This window comes from Lepidothrix coronata, unplaced genomic scaffold (assembly GCF_001604755.1).
Source record: "Lepidothrix coronata isolate B3197 unplaced genomic scaffold, Lepidothrix_coronata-1.0 Scaffold186, whole genome shotgun sequence".
NCBI lineage: Eukaryota > Metazoa > Chordata > Aves > Passeriformes > Pipridae > Lepidothrix > Lepidothrix coronata.
In genome coordinates this window covers 519146-538054 of record NW_016690366.1, presented here as the reverse complement: position 1 = coordinate 538054, position 18909 = coordinate 519146, and the positions used below count along the sequence as shown (strand labels likewise).

General features: G+C 39.8%; 1 protein-coding gene across 16 annotated transcripts in view; it reads right to left on the bottom strand.

Moving 5' to 3' along the window:
- Window positions 1-18909, bottom strand: part of ATP2B2 (ATPase plasma membrane Ca2+ transporting 2) — a 410039-nt gene that overhangs the window by 24291 nt on the left and 366839 nt on the right. For all 16 annotated transcript variants that reach the window (XM_017830953.1, XM_017830962.1, XM_017830965.1 and 13 more), the window contains 5 exons: window positions 14741-14847; window positions 13830-14021; window positions 5532-5745; window positions 1819-2030; window positions 259-366 (listed from right to left, as the gene is read on the bottom strand). In XM_017830953.1, the coding sequence (XP_017686442.1) occupies window positions 259-366; window positions 1819-2030; window positions 5532-5745; window positions 13830-14021; window positions 14741-14847 (833 nt within the window). The remainder of the gene's footprint in view (window positions 1-258; window positions 367-1818; window positions 2031-5531; window positions 5746-13829; window positions 14022-14740; window positions 14848-18909) is intronic.

Genomic DNA, 18909 nt, shown 5'->3' with positions numbered 1-18909 from the left:
ATGATCTCATTGATGTTTGGTTTTATATCTATGTATAATTATGTATTAGCTAATGATGACACGGGACACAGGAGAAATTTCAAATGACACATTAATTTAGCTGCATTTACTACCAGATCTATCCTTGAAGTTCTCAGAGAGCTGTATTTCAGTCTCTGCTACCCATGACAGTGTGAGACATCAAGGAAACCACAGTACAGGAGGATTATGAACAATATCAAGAGCTTTGAATCTGCACGTTCCTGAATGCTCACTTACCTGACCCCATACAAGTTCTCCTAATCCAATAAATACACACCACATCCACTGGTCAAGCTGCAGGGGAGAACAGCTAAATGGTTTTCCTCCAAACTGGACAATTACTATCTACAAAGAAAATCACAAAAGAAAGGAGGTAATTTTTTTTTTTGGGGTGGGAACCAACCAAATAAGGAAAAAAAAAAAAAACCAAACGAACAAAAAAGAAGCTGCAGAATCTCAGTCACTATATAAAAAAAAAATCAAACCACATGAACTTATGCACTCTGAATTAAAGGTCAGAAAAAGCCATAACAGTTCAGACTAAGCTTTCTTAGCCTGACAATGGTCAGGAAGACTAAAACAGGACTGTCTCCCTGTACTCTCCCAGTTCCTGAGTGTTCTCAGCTGAGGATGTGTTGACCCTGATGTCATTTTGGAACGTCCATTGCAAAACAGATTTTTCCCTCTGACTGCACACTTAGAGATGTGCTACAATAGATAGACAGAGGGTGGCAAAACCACACACCTTGGAGCAGGATAACCAACACGGAGAGAATCTGAACAGGTTTGTAATCCTCATCAGATTGAAAAGGTTTTACTGACTGAAAATCAGATATTATTGATATTTCTTGTTAGTAGTGCCACTGCAAAACTTGGCATCACAAACCAGAGATTTAAACTGCCAGAATTTTAGTTCATGGTATTAAACCCATGGTTTTGAACTAAGGATCATCACTACCAAGTTCTACTGCCTATCACTGGTGTCCTTTCTCCAATACTTATTTTTACCGAGTAGCTTCCCTTTCCTGTTTCAAACCACTGTAGCCCAGGTTCAAATAGCTCCATCCTCCTTGTTACTCCTTCCAGGAGAAAAGTCCCAATACTGAGTTTCCAGGATGCCATTGCAGAACTGAGCAACCATGTCAGGAGAGAAACAGCTCAACCCTAAGATTTCTAAAAGGTAATATCAAATATATCAAGCACAGGAAAGATGCCAGCAAATGGAGGGATACAGGAGCAAGAGGAGGAATTGGAGTTCTTACATGAGGAAAAATTACAACCTTTTGGGGAAAATGTATTACTGTAATTGTGTTCATACTTAACTGGGACAGCAAACTCAGGGGATGAACATGAAGAATTGCGGTTAAGAAGAAGGATTTCTGAGAATATTGAGGAGCATTTGGCAGTGGCATTTAACAGAAGAACAGTTCAGCTTGAGGTACTTGAAGGCAAATTTGTCTATTCATGTAGTAGTAAATAACTCTAAAACGCTTTGCTAGTATACTGTAGAATAATTTCTTCTTTAAAAGCAAGTTATAATATCAACAAATAAAGATGGTTCTTATTACTGGACACGCTAATATTAATTTAAGAATTAACCTGGTTATAATGATCAAAATTTGTATTGGATTAATAGGGCAACATAACATTTTCTGTTATTAACACTTGTATCGATTGAGAAAATCTGTGAAAGCAGGTGGTTCACTACTAAATGTCCCTCCTACAGCACTTAGAATTAAAAATTAAAAAAAAAAAACCAAAAACAAACCACACTCCAAAAAAGCTACAAATCATTACCTGGATAGCAAATGTACCCAGTACAATAGTGCAAAAAATAGGATTTCTGAAGATGCCATCAAAGACATTCCTTTCGCCGTGGATTTTCCGTGCATTGATTTCATTGAAAAGCTGCATCATGACAAAGGTGTTGAAGATGATGGTGTAATGCTCTGAAGGAGGAGAGTGAAGTGGTGCATTCCTCCCACTGTCAATCTTAAACATTTTCTCACCTGGGTATAAGACAAAACCAAAAGTTTCCACCAGAATAAATTAAACAGATTTGTATTTCCCTTGTTTACTTCAGTCGCCTTCCGTGCTCTGCTTTACCAGCTTCCTTCCTGCACCAGTGAGCAAAACACAGTTAAACTTTCTGAGCAAGAAGCTTCTCAAAATGATGACTCTTAGCTAATAACTCAGTACATCTATGAAAAGGTGTCAGTCGTACTCTAACCAGCAGTAATAGTTCTAAGCAGTCGGTTCCTTCTGATGCACTTAAAACCATTAAGAGTGTTTTTGCCATTTTCTATAGTAATTCAAAGGAGCTGCTCTTCAGCAGGTTTTACCCATTTACTAATCCAGTGTGGCATAACTTTTTGTAACCACCGTTCAAGGATATCAGTGATAAATAGCACAGAGATTCATAGTTTTAAATAGATTTGGGGTTGAGCAGCATCAGGCATTGCTCTTTATTTTGATAATTTCACTGTCACTTCAAGATCTGATCAATAAAAAAGCAAGATGACAACCCATGATGAGCAACTGAAAAAATGAGGTAAGTTTGGAAAAGATACCTGCACCCAAGGGACCTCTTTTCTTATAGAATCACAGAATGGTTTGGGTTGGAAGGGGCCTTTAAGGATCATCTAGTCCAGCCCTCCTGCAATGGGCAAGGACATCTTTCAGTAGATCGTGTTGCTCAAAGCCCCATCCAACCTGGTCTTCAACATTTGCAATGATGGAACATCCACAGTGTCTCTGGGCATTCAGTTCCTGTGTCTCACCACTGCCATTGTAAAAAAATTTGTTTCCTTGTGTCCATTCAAACCTTTCCTCTTTCAGATTAAAACCAGAGCTGGACACAGTGCTCCAGGTGGGTTCTCACAAGGTGGGAGGAGAGGGAGAGAATCACCTCCCTTGACCTACTGGCCACTCTCCTTTCGATGCAGCCCAGGATAATACTGGTTTTCTGAGCTGCAAGTGCACATTCTGTCTCATGTCCCATTTTCCATCCCCTTTCTAATACACAAAGTTCACAGATGACATCCAGCCATTGAGAGAGTCTAATGTAAGGATGGGCCATTCACATGGAAGTGTAAATAATGAGTGAAATAAGAGTACAGAAGATTATCACAATACCACTAGTTTTAATAACCAGTGTTTTGTTAATGAAAGCAAATTAAAGCTTGAACGTTTTTCTGCTCTCCCACTGGCATTATATTCAGAATTTCTGCAGAAAGAAGAAAGGTTTCCTCAGGGTTTCTCCCGGGGCTGTTAATTCCAACAGCTAAGTTAACAGGGAGTGTTTTTCTGCCTTGGGATATTCGAGCAGTTCACCTTCAAGTCACGGGGAATAATGAGGGTGTTTCCAAAGAGAGAATTTGCCTTATCGCCTTTTGACAGAAAGCAGACTGTGATATCACCAGTACGTCAGTAACACAGCATGAGACCACAACACAGACTGTGAGAGAGCAGAGGGTTTTAAGCAGACTATACATCTCCAGAGAGGGAACTAAGCACTGGAAACATTCCACCTACTACACACAAACAATAAAGGAAAAAATTAATGAAAGCAGACAGATATCTGTCATAGATACACACATATATATGCACACAAATTACATCTATTTGCTTTCATTCCATACACGCACAAACACAAATATGTGAATATCTCCCTCAGTGAAGGCACCTGTCCTTAAGTCTCTTGTTGTTGCACAGAAGACCACGCTGCTATTGTGGAATGGCAGGGGTTAAATCCATAATTAGTTTTTATTTCCAAACCTGTTCCGAAAGGTGTTACAGCAAAGCTTTTACTTTATTGTGCCTTGTTGCTGAGGTTAAGATTTTTTGTATACTACAGCCTGACAGGACTAGGCAGTGACTTCTTGGATTTCTGATGTGCTTGATGCCTCCAAGACATTACTGTATGTTCAAACACAAGGTATTTCTGCCACATGATAAGAAAAAAGAGAAAAACTTGATGTACTAGTCTCTACAGAAACCTACTACAAAAAATGAAGCATTATTTGATCAAAACAGAAATCATTCTCATTAATTTGGGGTTTAATTATCAAAGCACTGAGCTTAGAACATCGTGTCACTGCAAAGCTGAGCCTGCTGGAGTTTAGAAAGGAAAAGATTATTTCCTAGGCTTATCAGAAAATTGATTGGGCTGTGTCCTTCAAAGTGTGCATGAGTTTTCCAGAGACACTCAGGAAATTAGAATAGGATGAAAAAGCTGGGTTTTCTTTGCATCTGGCTCAGTATAAAGTATTTTAAACCATAAAACTCATCAAAAAGCCATTATAACTTCCCATAAAGGTCACAGAAGTTCTCATTCCAAGATTCATATCACATGAATTACCAAGACTTTCTACACCTGCTTTAGAGAATCTGATATTATAATTGCCTAAGGCTTGCTAGACATTCTCAAAATACACTGTGAGTGTAACAATATTACAGACCACCTCTCTTCAAAAACCTGGCAATTATTTTGGTTCAAGTAACTCCAGTGCAAACAGACCATCACCTCCTCTGAGCAGTCCAAATAAGCTGCCAAATGGTAATAAGCTGCCAAATGGTAATAAGCTGGAGCAAGACTTTCAAAATGGAGCTCAAAAACCTAAAAATCATAAATTTCCATTTGCAGCTTATCTGGAAGTCTGTGTATGCAGGAAAAAAGTACCCTGAGCGACAACACATGCAATTTAACAGGGATGACACAGCGACAAGGAGACAATACCCAACTGAAAAAATCATCAGTCCTTTGAGCCAGTTCACTTATTATTGTGGAGCAACAGAATCTATTATTAGTTCCTGCTATTCCCTGCAGCAAGAAACATTCTTCCTCCTTCCCTCCCCTCTCCAAAATGCAACCTATAAAAAGCATCCGTTGCTAGCAAGGCCTGAAGAAGAATCCAGTAATCTAATAAATAGATTTTTTTGTCCCCTTTTAATATCCATTCTAGAAATTAAATGTCAAAGCAGAGTGTTATTTGTATCACTTAATACTGATTACTTGCTTTCTATACTACTTAAGATCAACATTATTCTTGACTATGGCAGACATTTTGCTCCCAATTAGAGCTTCTCCAGCTCTTGGTAAAATGGATCTTGGTTTTTATTGTGGTTTCTTTTATGGTTTGGGTTTTTTTTAATTTGTTGTTACATGCCTACTCCAGATAACAGGTCTCAAAATGAAAATTCAGTATAGAAGCAGGCCTAGATACTCCTATTAAAACGCAATTTTCCCCGCTCTGTTTTGATATAAACTTTTGCCAAATCTGTGTTTTGTGAAGAGGCAAAAAAAGCTCACTGAGGTAACCACACGTGGAAGGTGACTAAACCCATTCCATCTGTTGTGCTTCCAGCCCCATGAACAAACTGTACAGCTAAGACAAGCCTTAATAAATCTGCATTAAAGCGTTTTGACGCATTAAGCTGCGCAACGGCTTCTAAACCAAGCAACAGTTAAGTCCACGTCTAACAATCACCTAAGTCTAACTGTTTCTTACCCACGAAAAGCAGAGTGAAGATGAGGGTGAGCTGATAGACAGCGTGGCCCAGGATGTTCTTCATCATGGTGCGGGAGATGAGGGGCTTGTTCCTGCCGTACGGCTTCCGCAGCAGCAGCGCCTCCGTGGGGGGTTCCGTGGCCAAAGCAAGGGAGGCAAAGGTGTCCATGATTAGGTTGACCCACAACATCTGCACGGCTTTTAGAGGAGAGTCCTGTGGAGACAATTTCGGAAGTTACATATTTCCCAGGAAAATAATGGCTTTCAGGTCACAGAATCATAGAATCAGCTGGGTTGGAAGGGACTTCCAAGATCATCGAGTCCAACCCTTGATCCAACCCCACTGCGGTTCCCAGCCCATGGCACTGATGCCACATCCAGTCTCTTCTTAAAAACCTCCAGGGATGGAGAATCCACCCCTTCCCTGGGCAGCCCATTCCAATGGCTGATCACCCTCTCTGGAAAGAAATTCTTTCTAATATCTAACCTAAACCCCCCCCGGCACAGCTTAAGACCAAGCCCTCTTGTCTTGCTGAGAGTTGCCTGGGAAAAGAGACCAACCCCCACCTGGCTCCCCCCTCCTGTCAGGGAGTTGTAAAGAGTGAGGAGGTCGTTTAACAGGCCATCATTTCTTCTGGCAGAGCTGAGACAGGACACAGAAATACCCACAGAAATCTGAGCTGCTGTGACCTTTCTTATATTTCCTCAGCAAGACCAGAATCACAGGAAGCACAATGATCTGTGATCACTGATCCGTGATCAACGTGATCAATGATCTTCAAAGAGAAATGATTTCTCTGCAGTCATTTAAATCGGGAACATTTGCAATCACACAATTCTTACAGAGCGTAACAGTGACACTTCATAATACTTATCACAGTACTCTCTGTTACCTCATGCTTAAAATTTCAGCTGAATTTAGGTAACTAAATAATTTAGGTAACTACTTTCTTTCCTGAGAGAAAAATTATATTAAAACAGTTTAAAAAGTAATGTTTCCCTTTTTCACTATAACCTACCTACCTTTAATTTTTTTTTCCAGAAACAGCTTGAAATTATTAAAAATTTATAAAACAATTACAGAGACATCTTTATATATCGTATTTAAATAAGACCTTTAAAAAACAATAGTGACATTTAAAAAAAAGCCTGATATTTTGATGTTAAAAATACTCTGAAACTTATTAAACCATATCAAATGTGCAAGAGCAAGACAATCTTTTATTACAGCCACTATTATTTTACTGGAAACAGGATAGCATATTTGGAACTATGGATATGGAATGAAAAAAGCCAAATATTGCTATTTGTGAGGATGGAGGATGTAGCTCCTGAAGCAGCTAGCCAGTCACTAGAAGGAGCTCTTTCCTCACACAAAATCTATGGTCACAGTACAGAGGACTTCAGGTTGTGTTTAAAAAACCCCAGAAGTAACTAAATAAAGCAAACACAGCTCTCAGCAAAGGCTGGACAACTATTATAAAGTTTGGATGTGTGGTTCATTGGGGCAGCTCCGAGGGGAGATTGATGCAGTTGCTTCAAGGACCCAGGAGAGAAAAAACAAAAGAGGTTCTTTTCTGCATCCAAAGACCTCCTGTGCCTTCAGACCTCCCAGAAAATGGGCAGCACTAGTAAGGTCTGCTTCCTGTTTCAAATAGACCGTTTTTATCAGGAAAACAGAATCTCAAAAGTACTAAGGTATGACAAATTTAATAATGAAATGGAGTTAATCTACAGTTTGAAAGCTGGAAGGGAGAGCACTATTTTTGTGCACTACATTACGATGGTGCTGCAGCAGGGAAGCACAGAAATTTAGGGAACAGCATACAAAGCAAAGCAAAGCCAACAGAAACTTTAAGAACTCTGCCCTTTCCTTAAAGGGTTAAATATTCACTTTTAATGAAATGCTATCAAATAATATGGGTCAATACACACTCATTATCCCAAGCAGATATGGAGAACAAGTGTAAGTGGTTTAATCTCTGGTGGATCTGGTTTATATTCAACTACCCCCTGAGATGAAATATTATTTCTTCTTAAAACACGTTTTTAACAGAACATTCACACAAATTTTGATGCATTTCACTTATTTAAAGAAAAAAGATCCCTTTTGGCTCATTCAAAGGGATGGAGAAAGGCAACCTACTGTTTCTAAGTCTTACAGGTTGGCTACATCACGGAAAGGAGGAAGATTAGCATTAATAGATTCTTGACCTGTTGGTTATGGGTTGCACTAACTGGGCTTATTTGGAGAGTTCAGCTCATTCATTGGATATGCAGCTGCAAAAACAGGAAATGCTTTTGTCTTTAGAGGTGCTAAAAAACTAAAAGGGATCAGGACAAACTTCATTCATGGCTCCAAAAAAGAGAGTACTTGCAGTAAAAGCAGTTTGCTGATAGAGCTCAGAGGCCCTGCACAGAATACAGTATATAGGGAAAAAGGAAAACATCTTTTCTGCTGAGCAATTTTTCCTTGTCATATTTTTTGCCTGTCTAGTTAATAAGTTTTCTTGAGAAACATTCTCCGAGTTGGGATGTTACGATAGCTCAATTTCCACTTCATGTGCTCACTTCCATGGCAATAAAACCGACTTTGTCTGCTATGCTTAATAAATAGAGTCAGATATTCAGGTGTCTGTCAGAGCCTGCCGTGCTCCCATCACAATGGAAAAGCAGATTATTTCAGTCTCTAAATCACACAACTGTAATTGGCAGTCATCAGTTTTGGCAACAACGTGTTCTCACCATTTCACACTGCCAATCACCTTGGGTGGCTATGGTGCCTCTAATAATTATCTATTATTGGCAGTGCTACACTGTTCAGTCAAGTGTGAGAGCTCATTCTAGGCTGAAGCCCAAACATTAAACACACATTAGTCTGGGCAGGCAGTGGAATGAAATTTCCACTGCAACTCTGTCTGATTTCTGATTAGTTGGTGGAAACTGAGGAAAATACATATCAGCTAAGGAGTTTAGACTTCCATTACAGATTTTAGTTGCTGATGCAAGTGGGATGCAAATCAACGTTCTTTGTGCTGTGTTTTAGCCACCGACTGACCGGCTAACAGTTCTTAATTCCCTTTCTGCAGACTTTGGGGATGAAAGCTGTTCAAACTGCAAACCGCCCAAAATCACCACTTATTCATCAAATTCCTTTCCACTTGACCTTGGAATAGGTTAGCATTGGCCTAGAGGTAAAAGGAAAATGTCCCTTAAATCAAGTGATGTTACACTTCATCTTGGAAACACTTAAAAGTAAAAATCGCCAAAGGCTGGAAATACACTACAAATCTTTTGTGACATGCAGAGCCTCACAAATTTTAGAGCTTGTTACTTTTGATTTAGATGACAAACTGTGAGGGAATAAAAAGGTATTTTCACCCTTACCTTTTTACTTCCACTTGTCACGGAACACATGCACAGATTCATAAAAATGAGCATTTCTGGTAGGTTAACTTTCTATATATTAATGCAAAAAAATATCAGCCCTCACTTCTGCTGCTGGATCACAGTGTCTACTAATTGTATGGAAGTGGCATCCTTAATTCTATTTCCACGCCTCTAAGCCTTGCCAAAACAAATCTAAACAGTGCAGACTTTGATTTTATATTACAGCTTTTTCAAATTTGTCCGTGCTATTATTTTAGGATTTGCCAAATATAGTTCTGCAGTAAAACATTATAACCACGTAAATTACTGCCTTATACACGTAAGTATAGATCATCCTCTTTTTTTTGAACAAGATCTGTAAAAACAATCAGTGATTCATGCAGTAGTTCAATGTTACAGTGCTTTTAATTAACATTTAATTTTCCAAACATAATGTCCTATAGAGTCACTGTTTTCAGTTCCTAATTTCTGCTAAAACATTAAGTCTTTCTCAAAGTACAAGAACAATAATTTGAATGTAAAATGTTAAAACACAGTCTTTGTCTTCCCTTCATTCAGTGCAACCTTTTGGAATAGTTACATTGCCTCAGCAGTTGGAGACACAGACAGAATCTGGCATGGAAATAAACACATTTGCTCTACAGTTCCAGTAAAAAACTGTTTCCATTCGACTGAACTGCATTTTAAAATCTTTATTTTGTTCATACCCGGATTGCTTTTAACAGCTCCAAACACAATGACCTAATGTTTTCTTGGTGCTGTGGGTATGTGGGGGACAGGAAGCAGGATGAGCCTTGTGGCTTTGTAAGGCACATATAGAACTCTATATGACACCCAGGGATGTGGAACAATGACTCACTGGAAGTGCAAAACTCACAATGATCGTAGGCAGAGCTCCAAAGAACCACATTCACTGAACCAATCAAGGGCTCTGCGAAACCCTTATTCAGAGAGTGAAGTCAGAATGCAAGATTTGGTCTCTCATAAATCCACTGGAAAAAAACCCGATTGGTTTAACCTGAGGCAACAGTTGCTGAACAGAAAGGACAATTATACACGAACTCTGATCACTTTAAAAGTATGCACGTGGCAACACAGAGAGAAAGGTAAAGGAATTAGATTAATTAAGAGAAAAGGTGAATGAATGTGGCTCAGCTGCACTGTGCCACACAAACTGCACTGACACAGGACCAGAGCTGTGATCTCATCACTGGTGTTATGCATGTACTGGACACAAAACTAAGAGCACCGGTGCAGCCACAGACTGAGTGTTCCTGATTCAGCTTTCCAGCAGAGGCTTTAAGCTCTGTTTTCTTGCGTGACACAGATCTCAAAATGCTTCACGTAATCGCAGACCCACAACACAAAAGTTCATCATCAGTCGAAAATTCAGAACTTGTGGCTAATCTATAAGCCACATCTATAAGTTTACAGAGCTGCTGTAAACTGAAACAGGGCCCAGTGTAAGTTAGATCCCGTGAGGGGTAATTTTGGCAGCAGCTCTGCTAAGCTTGTCAGCAGGTGACACTGTATCTGTAATTCTTATGCTGTTTAGAATATGATTTCTGCCACCCTAACATGACTTCGTGCTGGGACCCATGACACAGAATAGCAAAAGACCATTTGCATTGGTCCCTTGTAGTCTGCATATAATCTTTACATAATGCTGGAGCAGTACACAGGGTCACACATGCTCTGTACGTGTGGTTAAACGTCTCTTGGAACAGCAGACCAGGACAAAACAGAGAGAGCAGATATTGTAGATATTCTCTAACAGCAGCATCTTGTAGAAGCAGGCATGAAGTAGATAAACAAGAAAATAATATTTGTCTAAAATTAACAGAATTAAACTAAACAGCAGTTCCCCGAAGTGGAAGTGGCAAGGAGCCTCACTTTATTAATCTACTTGAGAAAAAACCAGCAGACTCTTAAAAAGACTACTAATGTTTTTCTTAAGCCTCTCCATTGCCCTCCTAAGGTGCTCTGGGCCAAACAAATCATCTCCTACGTGGGCAATGCTTTCTCTGGGTGCCCCTTGGAGGTCTGGTTTCACTCATACCAGTAATTCAGAGTCAGACCCTTCATTAACACAGGGTTGCTGTGGTCTCACTGGGAGTCCTGCAGGGAGATGACCACATACTCATATTTACGTGTGCACCAGTGCAGGATCAAGACTGAATAAAATTAAGTCTATTAAGTTGCAAAGTACAAGCCGTATGTTAAAAAAAAAAATAAAATTAGTCCAAGTAAAGTTTTTATTATCTTTAAGCACAAACAGTAGAAACCATAAAGAGTAAGTGTAAAGGAAGTTTCATCTTATAAGCATCCCAGTGAGCTGGTTCTGAACAGCAGAACAGATTTTTTGAGAGATGCTGTCAGGAAGCACAGAACAAATGTTACTGCTTATGTAGAATTTTTCTCATTCTAGACTCGATGAAATATTACCAGAAAGATAGCCTGTGTAATATTCATTAACCTGAATATTAATGGTGGACTAAAATCATGCTGTGTCTGTCAAAGAAAGCCAAACTGACTACCTAAAAGCAAAGTAAAATTCAGTCCCAATGTGGGCTTCCTTTATATTCACTGTGAAGGTCCCGGGAAGCTATGCTGCCTTTTGGAAACTACAGATTTTAGCTCCGTTTTTCTGCTAAGGACTAAAATGTTTCAGTCAAAATAGCAATTGAAGACCTGTGCACAGTTTTGCAGATTCGGATCTCTGTGTGTGCACCTCGACCGTTGTATGCAAGATTTTTTGGTACAGCCGTGCATTTTGTGCTGGAGCTATTTTTTCATAGCAACCAGAGGGTACAGTATGTTCTCAAGTGCAATTTTTAGTAAAGCTTATGAGCCAAACAGAATGTCCTTTCGCTGGCTGGAGTCAAAGCCTAACATAATAACGTTCATTGGCGAGGCAAAATCCTTCTTGAATGAGACAGAACCGAGAGCTGCCCGAGATTATCTGCGGTCAGGCCGCGGAGTGGAAACGACGACAGAGGAAACAACTGCTGCCCTTCTGCCACCATTTCATTTTCGGCTCCTTTCAGACCTCTCCTCTGCATCTGTATCTTTACTGCCAAGTTGAGGAATTGCAAGGAAATACAGGAATTCTGGGAGTGTCCATTAGAACCTGTAAACAGGGACAACAGACTTGGCAGGCTCGGCGGTGGTCTTACAGACCACTGGGGCCGTATAAATGCACTGGGGCTGATCCAAACCCTTCTAGAAGCCAATGGAATGATTCAAAGGATGAAATTAAAAAGGGGAATATACTTGCACTGATTACACACTTCACATCTGCTTAGACTTGATTTAAAATAGTCCTTGCACTGATTCAGTGATGTTTAACCTCTTCAGGAATGAAATAGAAATTCCTTAGCTAGTGAATAGCTAGCAAAGACCCTTTGTCCTTTCACGAAGCAACTGAAGATGCTGGACATAAAACAAAAAATTTCACCTAAAATAAATGTTAGTAGGCAGCAACTGAATAAAAGCTGTCTACAAAACAGGGTTTTAAAAGAAGCCCTTGACTCAGTTCCAGTGATGCTGCTCTGACCACCTAAGCCCTTTTTTTCTGTATGGTTTTGTACCACTCATAAAAATCTCCTGGAGTCTTAGTCCTTTTCCTTCTGTTATCAGCAACAATCACTTCGCAGCTAAACATTTTCTCAATATGCCTGAAAATATTCCCCAAGGGAAGAGGGAACCTCATCCAACTTTGCTGCAACATCACTAGTTTTGTCCCTCAGCACAGGCTCAGTTGTGACAAGGCACCACCATGGCCTCAAAATATCAGTCAGGGTGTAGGAGAAGTTTTACCTCATGGTAAAGGTACCCGGGTCTCTGGTTGCAAGTATCAGTTCCATGATCACAGTGTAAGTTTACCCCAAGCAGAGCTGATGATTTATTCATTGGTTTGCTCAGGTGTTCATGAGGTGAAATCTAGCTGTGGAACAGGTATGGCATCTGTGTGATGCACCATGGGGGGAAGCATCAGCTTTCCCATAGCGTGTCTCAGTCCAAGGAGGCATTTTGTAACAACACCTGCCTGCAGCATCTAAAATATATTTTATTTTAGGCGGTGACAGCACTAAAACCCACATTTTGCTATTTTCTATTCAAAGACAAAACTCTTATACTCTACTTAATTCACCCTTTTTTCTCTTTAGGGAAAAGAAAATTGTATTTTATTAATCAAAAAGCAATAATGTGAAGGTAAGAAAATGTGGTTTGCCTTCAGGTATGCTTTTTATAAAAGACTTAAACGTGTGGCATGTGAACCAGGATAGCACTGAGGGATTGATGGAGAGGAAAAAGGAGATGTCAAAGTCCAACTCTATGTGTCATTTAATTGGTTTGTCATTTGCATCTGAAATTAAAAAGAATTGCCTGAAAGCAACAAAATAATTTTATCAGTCAAAAAGATCCCCTGCTGGGATTACTTCTGTGTGGCAGTACTGCTCTCTTGAAAATAATAATCCCATTCCATAATCCATCAAAAGCACATATTTAACAGTGAAATATTCTGAGAGGAAAAGGCAAATTCACACAACCTCTTCCTTCTCCTAATGCCTGACATTGTCTGTCCTATCATCAGGCTCAGAGATGACAATAATATGTAATTAAAAGCAGGGAGGTATATGGAGGCAGCACAAAAATTAACAGCTCCTAAACAAAGCTAAAGAAACAGCAAGTTTTCTCAAAGAAACAGCAAGTTATTTTGGGGAGAAGATGGGTTAGTGCACTTCCATACACCAACAGCTATTTAACATTGAGCGGCTCAATCCTGAACACACCTGAAATGCTTAGAACTTCAAAAAGCGTATTTGCTGCTTCCAGAGGATCAAATGCGAGCCACCAGCACTCAGAAAATGCGGTGTGGTGGGATTTGGCCCCGGGTTGCCTCACCTGAGTGATGCAGGCCCCGGTGAAGGCCACGATCACGGCCACAATGTTCACGGTGAGCTGGAACTGCAGGAACTTGGAGATGCTGTCGTAGACGTTGCGGCCCCACATCACAGCCTTCACGATGCTGCTGAAGTTGTCATCTGTCAGGATGATGTCAGAGGCTTCCTTTGCAACATCTGTCCCTGCAATACCCTGGAAAAAATCAATTGGGGACGAAATGATCTACTAGAAAAGATAGGGGCAGGTAGAACTCAAATCTTCCCGCTCATTCCAAGTCCACGGTTGTACGAAGGTTTCCCAGCATAGTAACAGTGGCTGCTGAGTATATTCTGCATTTTATATTTGCTGGAATGTAGCTCATTTGGTCTATTTTTGAAGTGAATAAGGACGCAGAAAAGGGAACTGGCAGAGCAGTGGAATTCATGTGATGGTAGTTCTGAGTGTTTTAAGTTATCAGCTTAATAACTACTGATCTTCTGAGTTATTTTTACCGTGGATGATTTTATAAATATATATCATCAGAATTGGTAACAAAAATTAAAATGATGTATCTTAATATATACAGTCAGAGTACACTTGGAAGACATCTTTATGTTTAGTGATGGATTTTACCAAACCTAAATAGTATTCTACTGTTGGGAAGAAAGTACTTCATTTTTCTGTATGGACACAGGATTCTGCATATAGCCAAGAATTACTTTAGACAAAGTATTGAAAAAGCATCAAAATATGCAGCAGCAGTGAATCTGACACAGTAAATTAAAGGATTCTGATGCAACATGACTCACTCCCTCCAATATGTGTCTTCACTGACAAGTAACAACTAAGCAACTTAACATTTAATGAACAAAAAACCTCTCACAACACATTTCTAATGACATAAATATCAACAAATATGCTGGAGGTTATACCATTGCAAAGCCAACATCAGCTTTTTTAAGTGCTGGTCCATCGTTGGTTCCATCCCCAGTCACAGCTACCACCTGCCTCTGCTCCACCTGTGTGCTGTCAATGATACCTGCAAAACACGGACAGGAGTGTGTGTGTACAGACAGATGGAAAATAATCAGCAAGATGAAACATCCCTCCAAAAAAAGCAGGGCCTGGATAATATAGAGCTCATAATACCACACAAGTCTTACAGAGATCAACAGAGTTGATCTTGAAGGAAAATGATGATGAAAGCAGTGTCATCACTCTTACACTACTAGATATCACTATTAGAAATTACACGGAAGGTTCTGATCCTGCATCACCAACACATCAACAAAACCTGCACAGACTTCAAAGGGAATGAGATGGGCTCATTATGTCCTTTTGTAAGGTTTTTACTATTTAAAATTATGTGTCACAGTAAACCCATCACTCTGATATATGGAAAGGATTTGCCAAAGACTTAAGTTTTTAAGATGTGATTGCTTAAGGCTCTCCCAAACTGTGCCCAAACTGTAATACCAGTTTTACTAGAAGGCCTTCTGGCAGTCAGTTTAACCTAAAGATAAGAAACATCATTGCTGAATTTGGTTTAGCTGCAGCCAGATGAGCATTTTAACAGCCGTGTTCAATTCTGCCAAGCAATGATTAAGAAGGTAGAAAATAATTCTTTAAATTCTGGAGCCAAACATTTTAATAAATAGACATAATGAAATAATTTCTACTTTCATTTTGAGATCATTGGAGAAAAGAAAGAGCTTCTCACTTGGTGAATCAATTTTCACACAACTAGCCTGCAGGGGAGTATTTTCCACTTATGCAGATAGGGAAAGTAAGGAAAAGAATGAAGAATTTTTCTATGGCTACAGAAACAGCCCAGTTTTTTAATAGGATGTGGATGGATCATTCACCACTCATGTTTTTATTTCCATATCAGGGTCCATTTGAATATGGGTCCAGAACACAGGATTATTGTATAGGATACAAGAACACCTCTCCATATTAATAACTTAAGGGGAGAAATGACAAAATTCCTTATGCCAAAACATTTTGCACAAAGTCATAACCTCTAAAAACAATTATCAAAAACCTACCCAGTGTGAAAAGCTTTCACTCTACTGTGAAAAAAAAAAAATCACTCACATATCAGATAACTAACCAGAAATAGGAAATTGCAGATTACAGAGCAATAGCTGCCTCTTGGCAAGGTTCAGGCTTATCAGGCACCAGAAGATTGCAGAGCAGTGTGGAAGCAGTTAGTGCCCTGTATTTTTCAGACTTATGAAAATCAGAAAAAAACCCTATCTCAGATAAATGACACATTATTCTGATAAGATCTTACAATTACAGCTTGCAGTTTGTTGGGGTGATTTGCCTTTGGTATTATTAAGTAAACAGGGACATCATCTCTCATTACTACTAAAAACATTTATCTTGGTCTTCCCCTCTTATTATTTACACATCCTTTGATGGTAAATTAATAGTTTAAGCTTTTGAACAAAAATTGTTAAGTCTCTGACACATTAAGGTAGTAACTGCTCCAAAACAGGTAGATGGCATCTTCTGCTGAGTTCCAAATGGGAGCACAACTCAAATCAAGTTGAAGAGGTTCTAATAATCTCCTAATAGATATAAATGGCTATAAATAGTGACTAAATGTTGATGACTATACTACCACTGCCCTGCATCAGCCAATTGCTGGATGCTCCTAAGTAATTTACAGGGTTTGGTAGTCATTCTCAAGGTCTAGTAGTAATTTTTATCCCTAAAAGCAAACTATGCAGCTGGGATAAACCCAGATCACGGAACTTCATAACCAGCAGCCATGGAAAAATAGAGATCAAATGGTCTCAGTTATGATCTGCATCTGAGCCCCAGACCTGTAGTGCAATGCCATCAGAAATATGGCAATGCATGGCACAATATTATGGGGATGGATCTCAGTGCTATCCATGGGAAGAGAGAAGGTCTTTGCAAAACTGTCATTTGTACGTCAGACAAATTTCTAAAATGGAGCAGTAGCGATAATTTGGGATTCAGAGGATTTATCACAGCTACACTTCCGCTCTCTGACTTCTGCCTGCACTTTTTAATCTGTTCCCCCTCCCCCTTCCTCACACTGCTGAATGTTTGTCTTCTTTCCAGCACTCACCTCCTTCTAAACACATTTAGAATCATAGAATCATAGAATCATAGAATCATAGAATCATAGAATCATAGAATCGATTGGGTTGGAAAAGACCTCCGAGATCATCGAGTCCAACCCTTGGTCCAAATCCAGTCCATTTACTAGATCATGGCACTCAGTGCCACGTCTAATCTGCGTTTAAAAATCTCCAGGGATGGTGAATCCACCACCTCTCTGGGCAGCCCATTCCAATGCCTGATGACTCTCTCTGTAAAGAATTTTCTCCTGATATCCAACTTAAATTTCCCCTGGTGGAGCTTAAGCCCGTGCCCCCTTGTCCTATTGCTGAGTGCCTGAGAGAAGAGACCGACCCCCACCTGGCTAGAACTTCCCTTCAGGTAGTTATAGACGGTGATGAGGTCACCTCTGAGCCTCCTCTTCTCCAGGCTAAAAAACCCCAGCTCCCTCAGCCTTTCCCCATAGGACTTATGCTCCAGTCCCTTCACCAGCTTTGTTGCTCTTCTCTGGACCCGCTCCAGCACCTCAATATCCTTTCTGAACTGGGGGGCCCAGAACTGAACACAATACTCAAGGTGTGGCCTCACCAATGCAGAGTACAGGGGAAGGATCACTTCCCTGGTCCTGCTGGCCACGCTATTTTTATTATTTTACTTTTTATATTTTTTAACGTCACTCTGTTCATGGCTGCGATAAGGTTTCACCTGAAGGATTTTCTTCAGTATTGAGTAACATGTAATATTAACAACTATCTAATATTTACAAACAGTGTAAGGAGACCAAAGAGAAGAGTGATGCCCAGTAAAGGCCCTCCCTCTGTAGTTCTGAGCTGTGGAGATCATTTGCTCAGTGAAAAATGGAACTGAGGACACAACCCGAGAGACGGCCAGGAGAGAGAATGACCATTGCTTTAGCATTCCCTGGCCTTTCCACTCACTCTAAGTGGTTAAAAAGAAGCTTTGGTATTAATTAGTCATGTCTGACATTAAGGAAATTTCTTCAAAATAAACTGCTTTACTCCAGCTGGATGTTCACACACAGTATTTTAAGAAAAACAGGTTTGCAATGTGCATCGGGAGAATTCTTAAACTCAGCAAAGCTTCCTGCCAAAACAGCCTTGGCTGTTTGATTCCCTCATCTTAAGCTGTTTGACCATGACTTTCTTCTGTCAAAAAGAATTTTATTCTACAGCCACAGGAACACACCTAGAGCATAACATTACAGTGTGTTCCACGCAGGGATTTTGCTGACGTGGCAGGAATTTGGGAAGGAGGAACAGAACTTGCATAAGGCACAAGTTTTTCAGGGCAAGAGGCTTGTTTTGGATGAGGGAAAAGATCATATTTAAAACAACTATCTAGAGGTGTCAAGAAGGGCACTGTATGCATAAGCTTGCTATGAAAAGTACCAGCACTGCATATGCAACTGGAATTTATCCTGGATTTCCCACCTCCCTCCATCTAACATTAAGAAAGCATTAAATCAAATGCACTCAGGATAATAATTTAAAGAATATTAACCAACAATGCCTCTTCCATTCCTTTAACAAGGAGCTATTTATACCCGTGGCTCAGATCACAACCATCAAATGTAGCCTCAGGTTCTCCCTTTATTGTAGAACAAATGCTGCTCTATTTAAACAATCCTCACTTGCATTGTCACCCTTAGAGTGCATCAGTAAGAAAACCTTGGCTCTGGGAGGAAAAAAAAAAAATAATCCTGGTTTATATGTTTGTTTCTGTCTCAACTGATTAACTCCAAACAGGCAGGCAGGAAAAACTCAGCTCCAGCTGAGCATTTCCAAGGTGCACACCAGTTCAGGTGTTAGCAAAGCTGATCCTCCCAGAAATATAAATCCACAGATTTATATTTCTTTGACAAGCTGAACACAGGCAGACGCAGTAATATATTTTCATGTTCATGTTCTCTTCAGATTAGTTTTTAATGCTGTCAAACCTCCTTGTTAATTTAAGAGGAATTTAGGAAGTCTGTCTGAAAGAG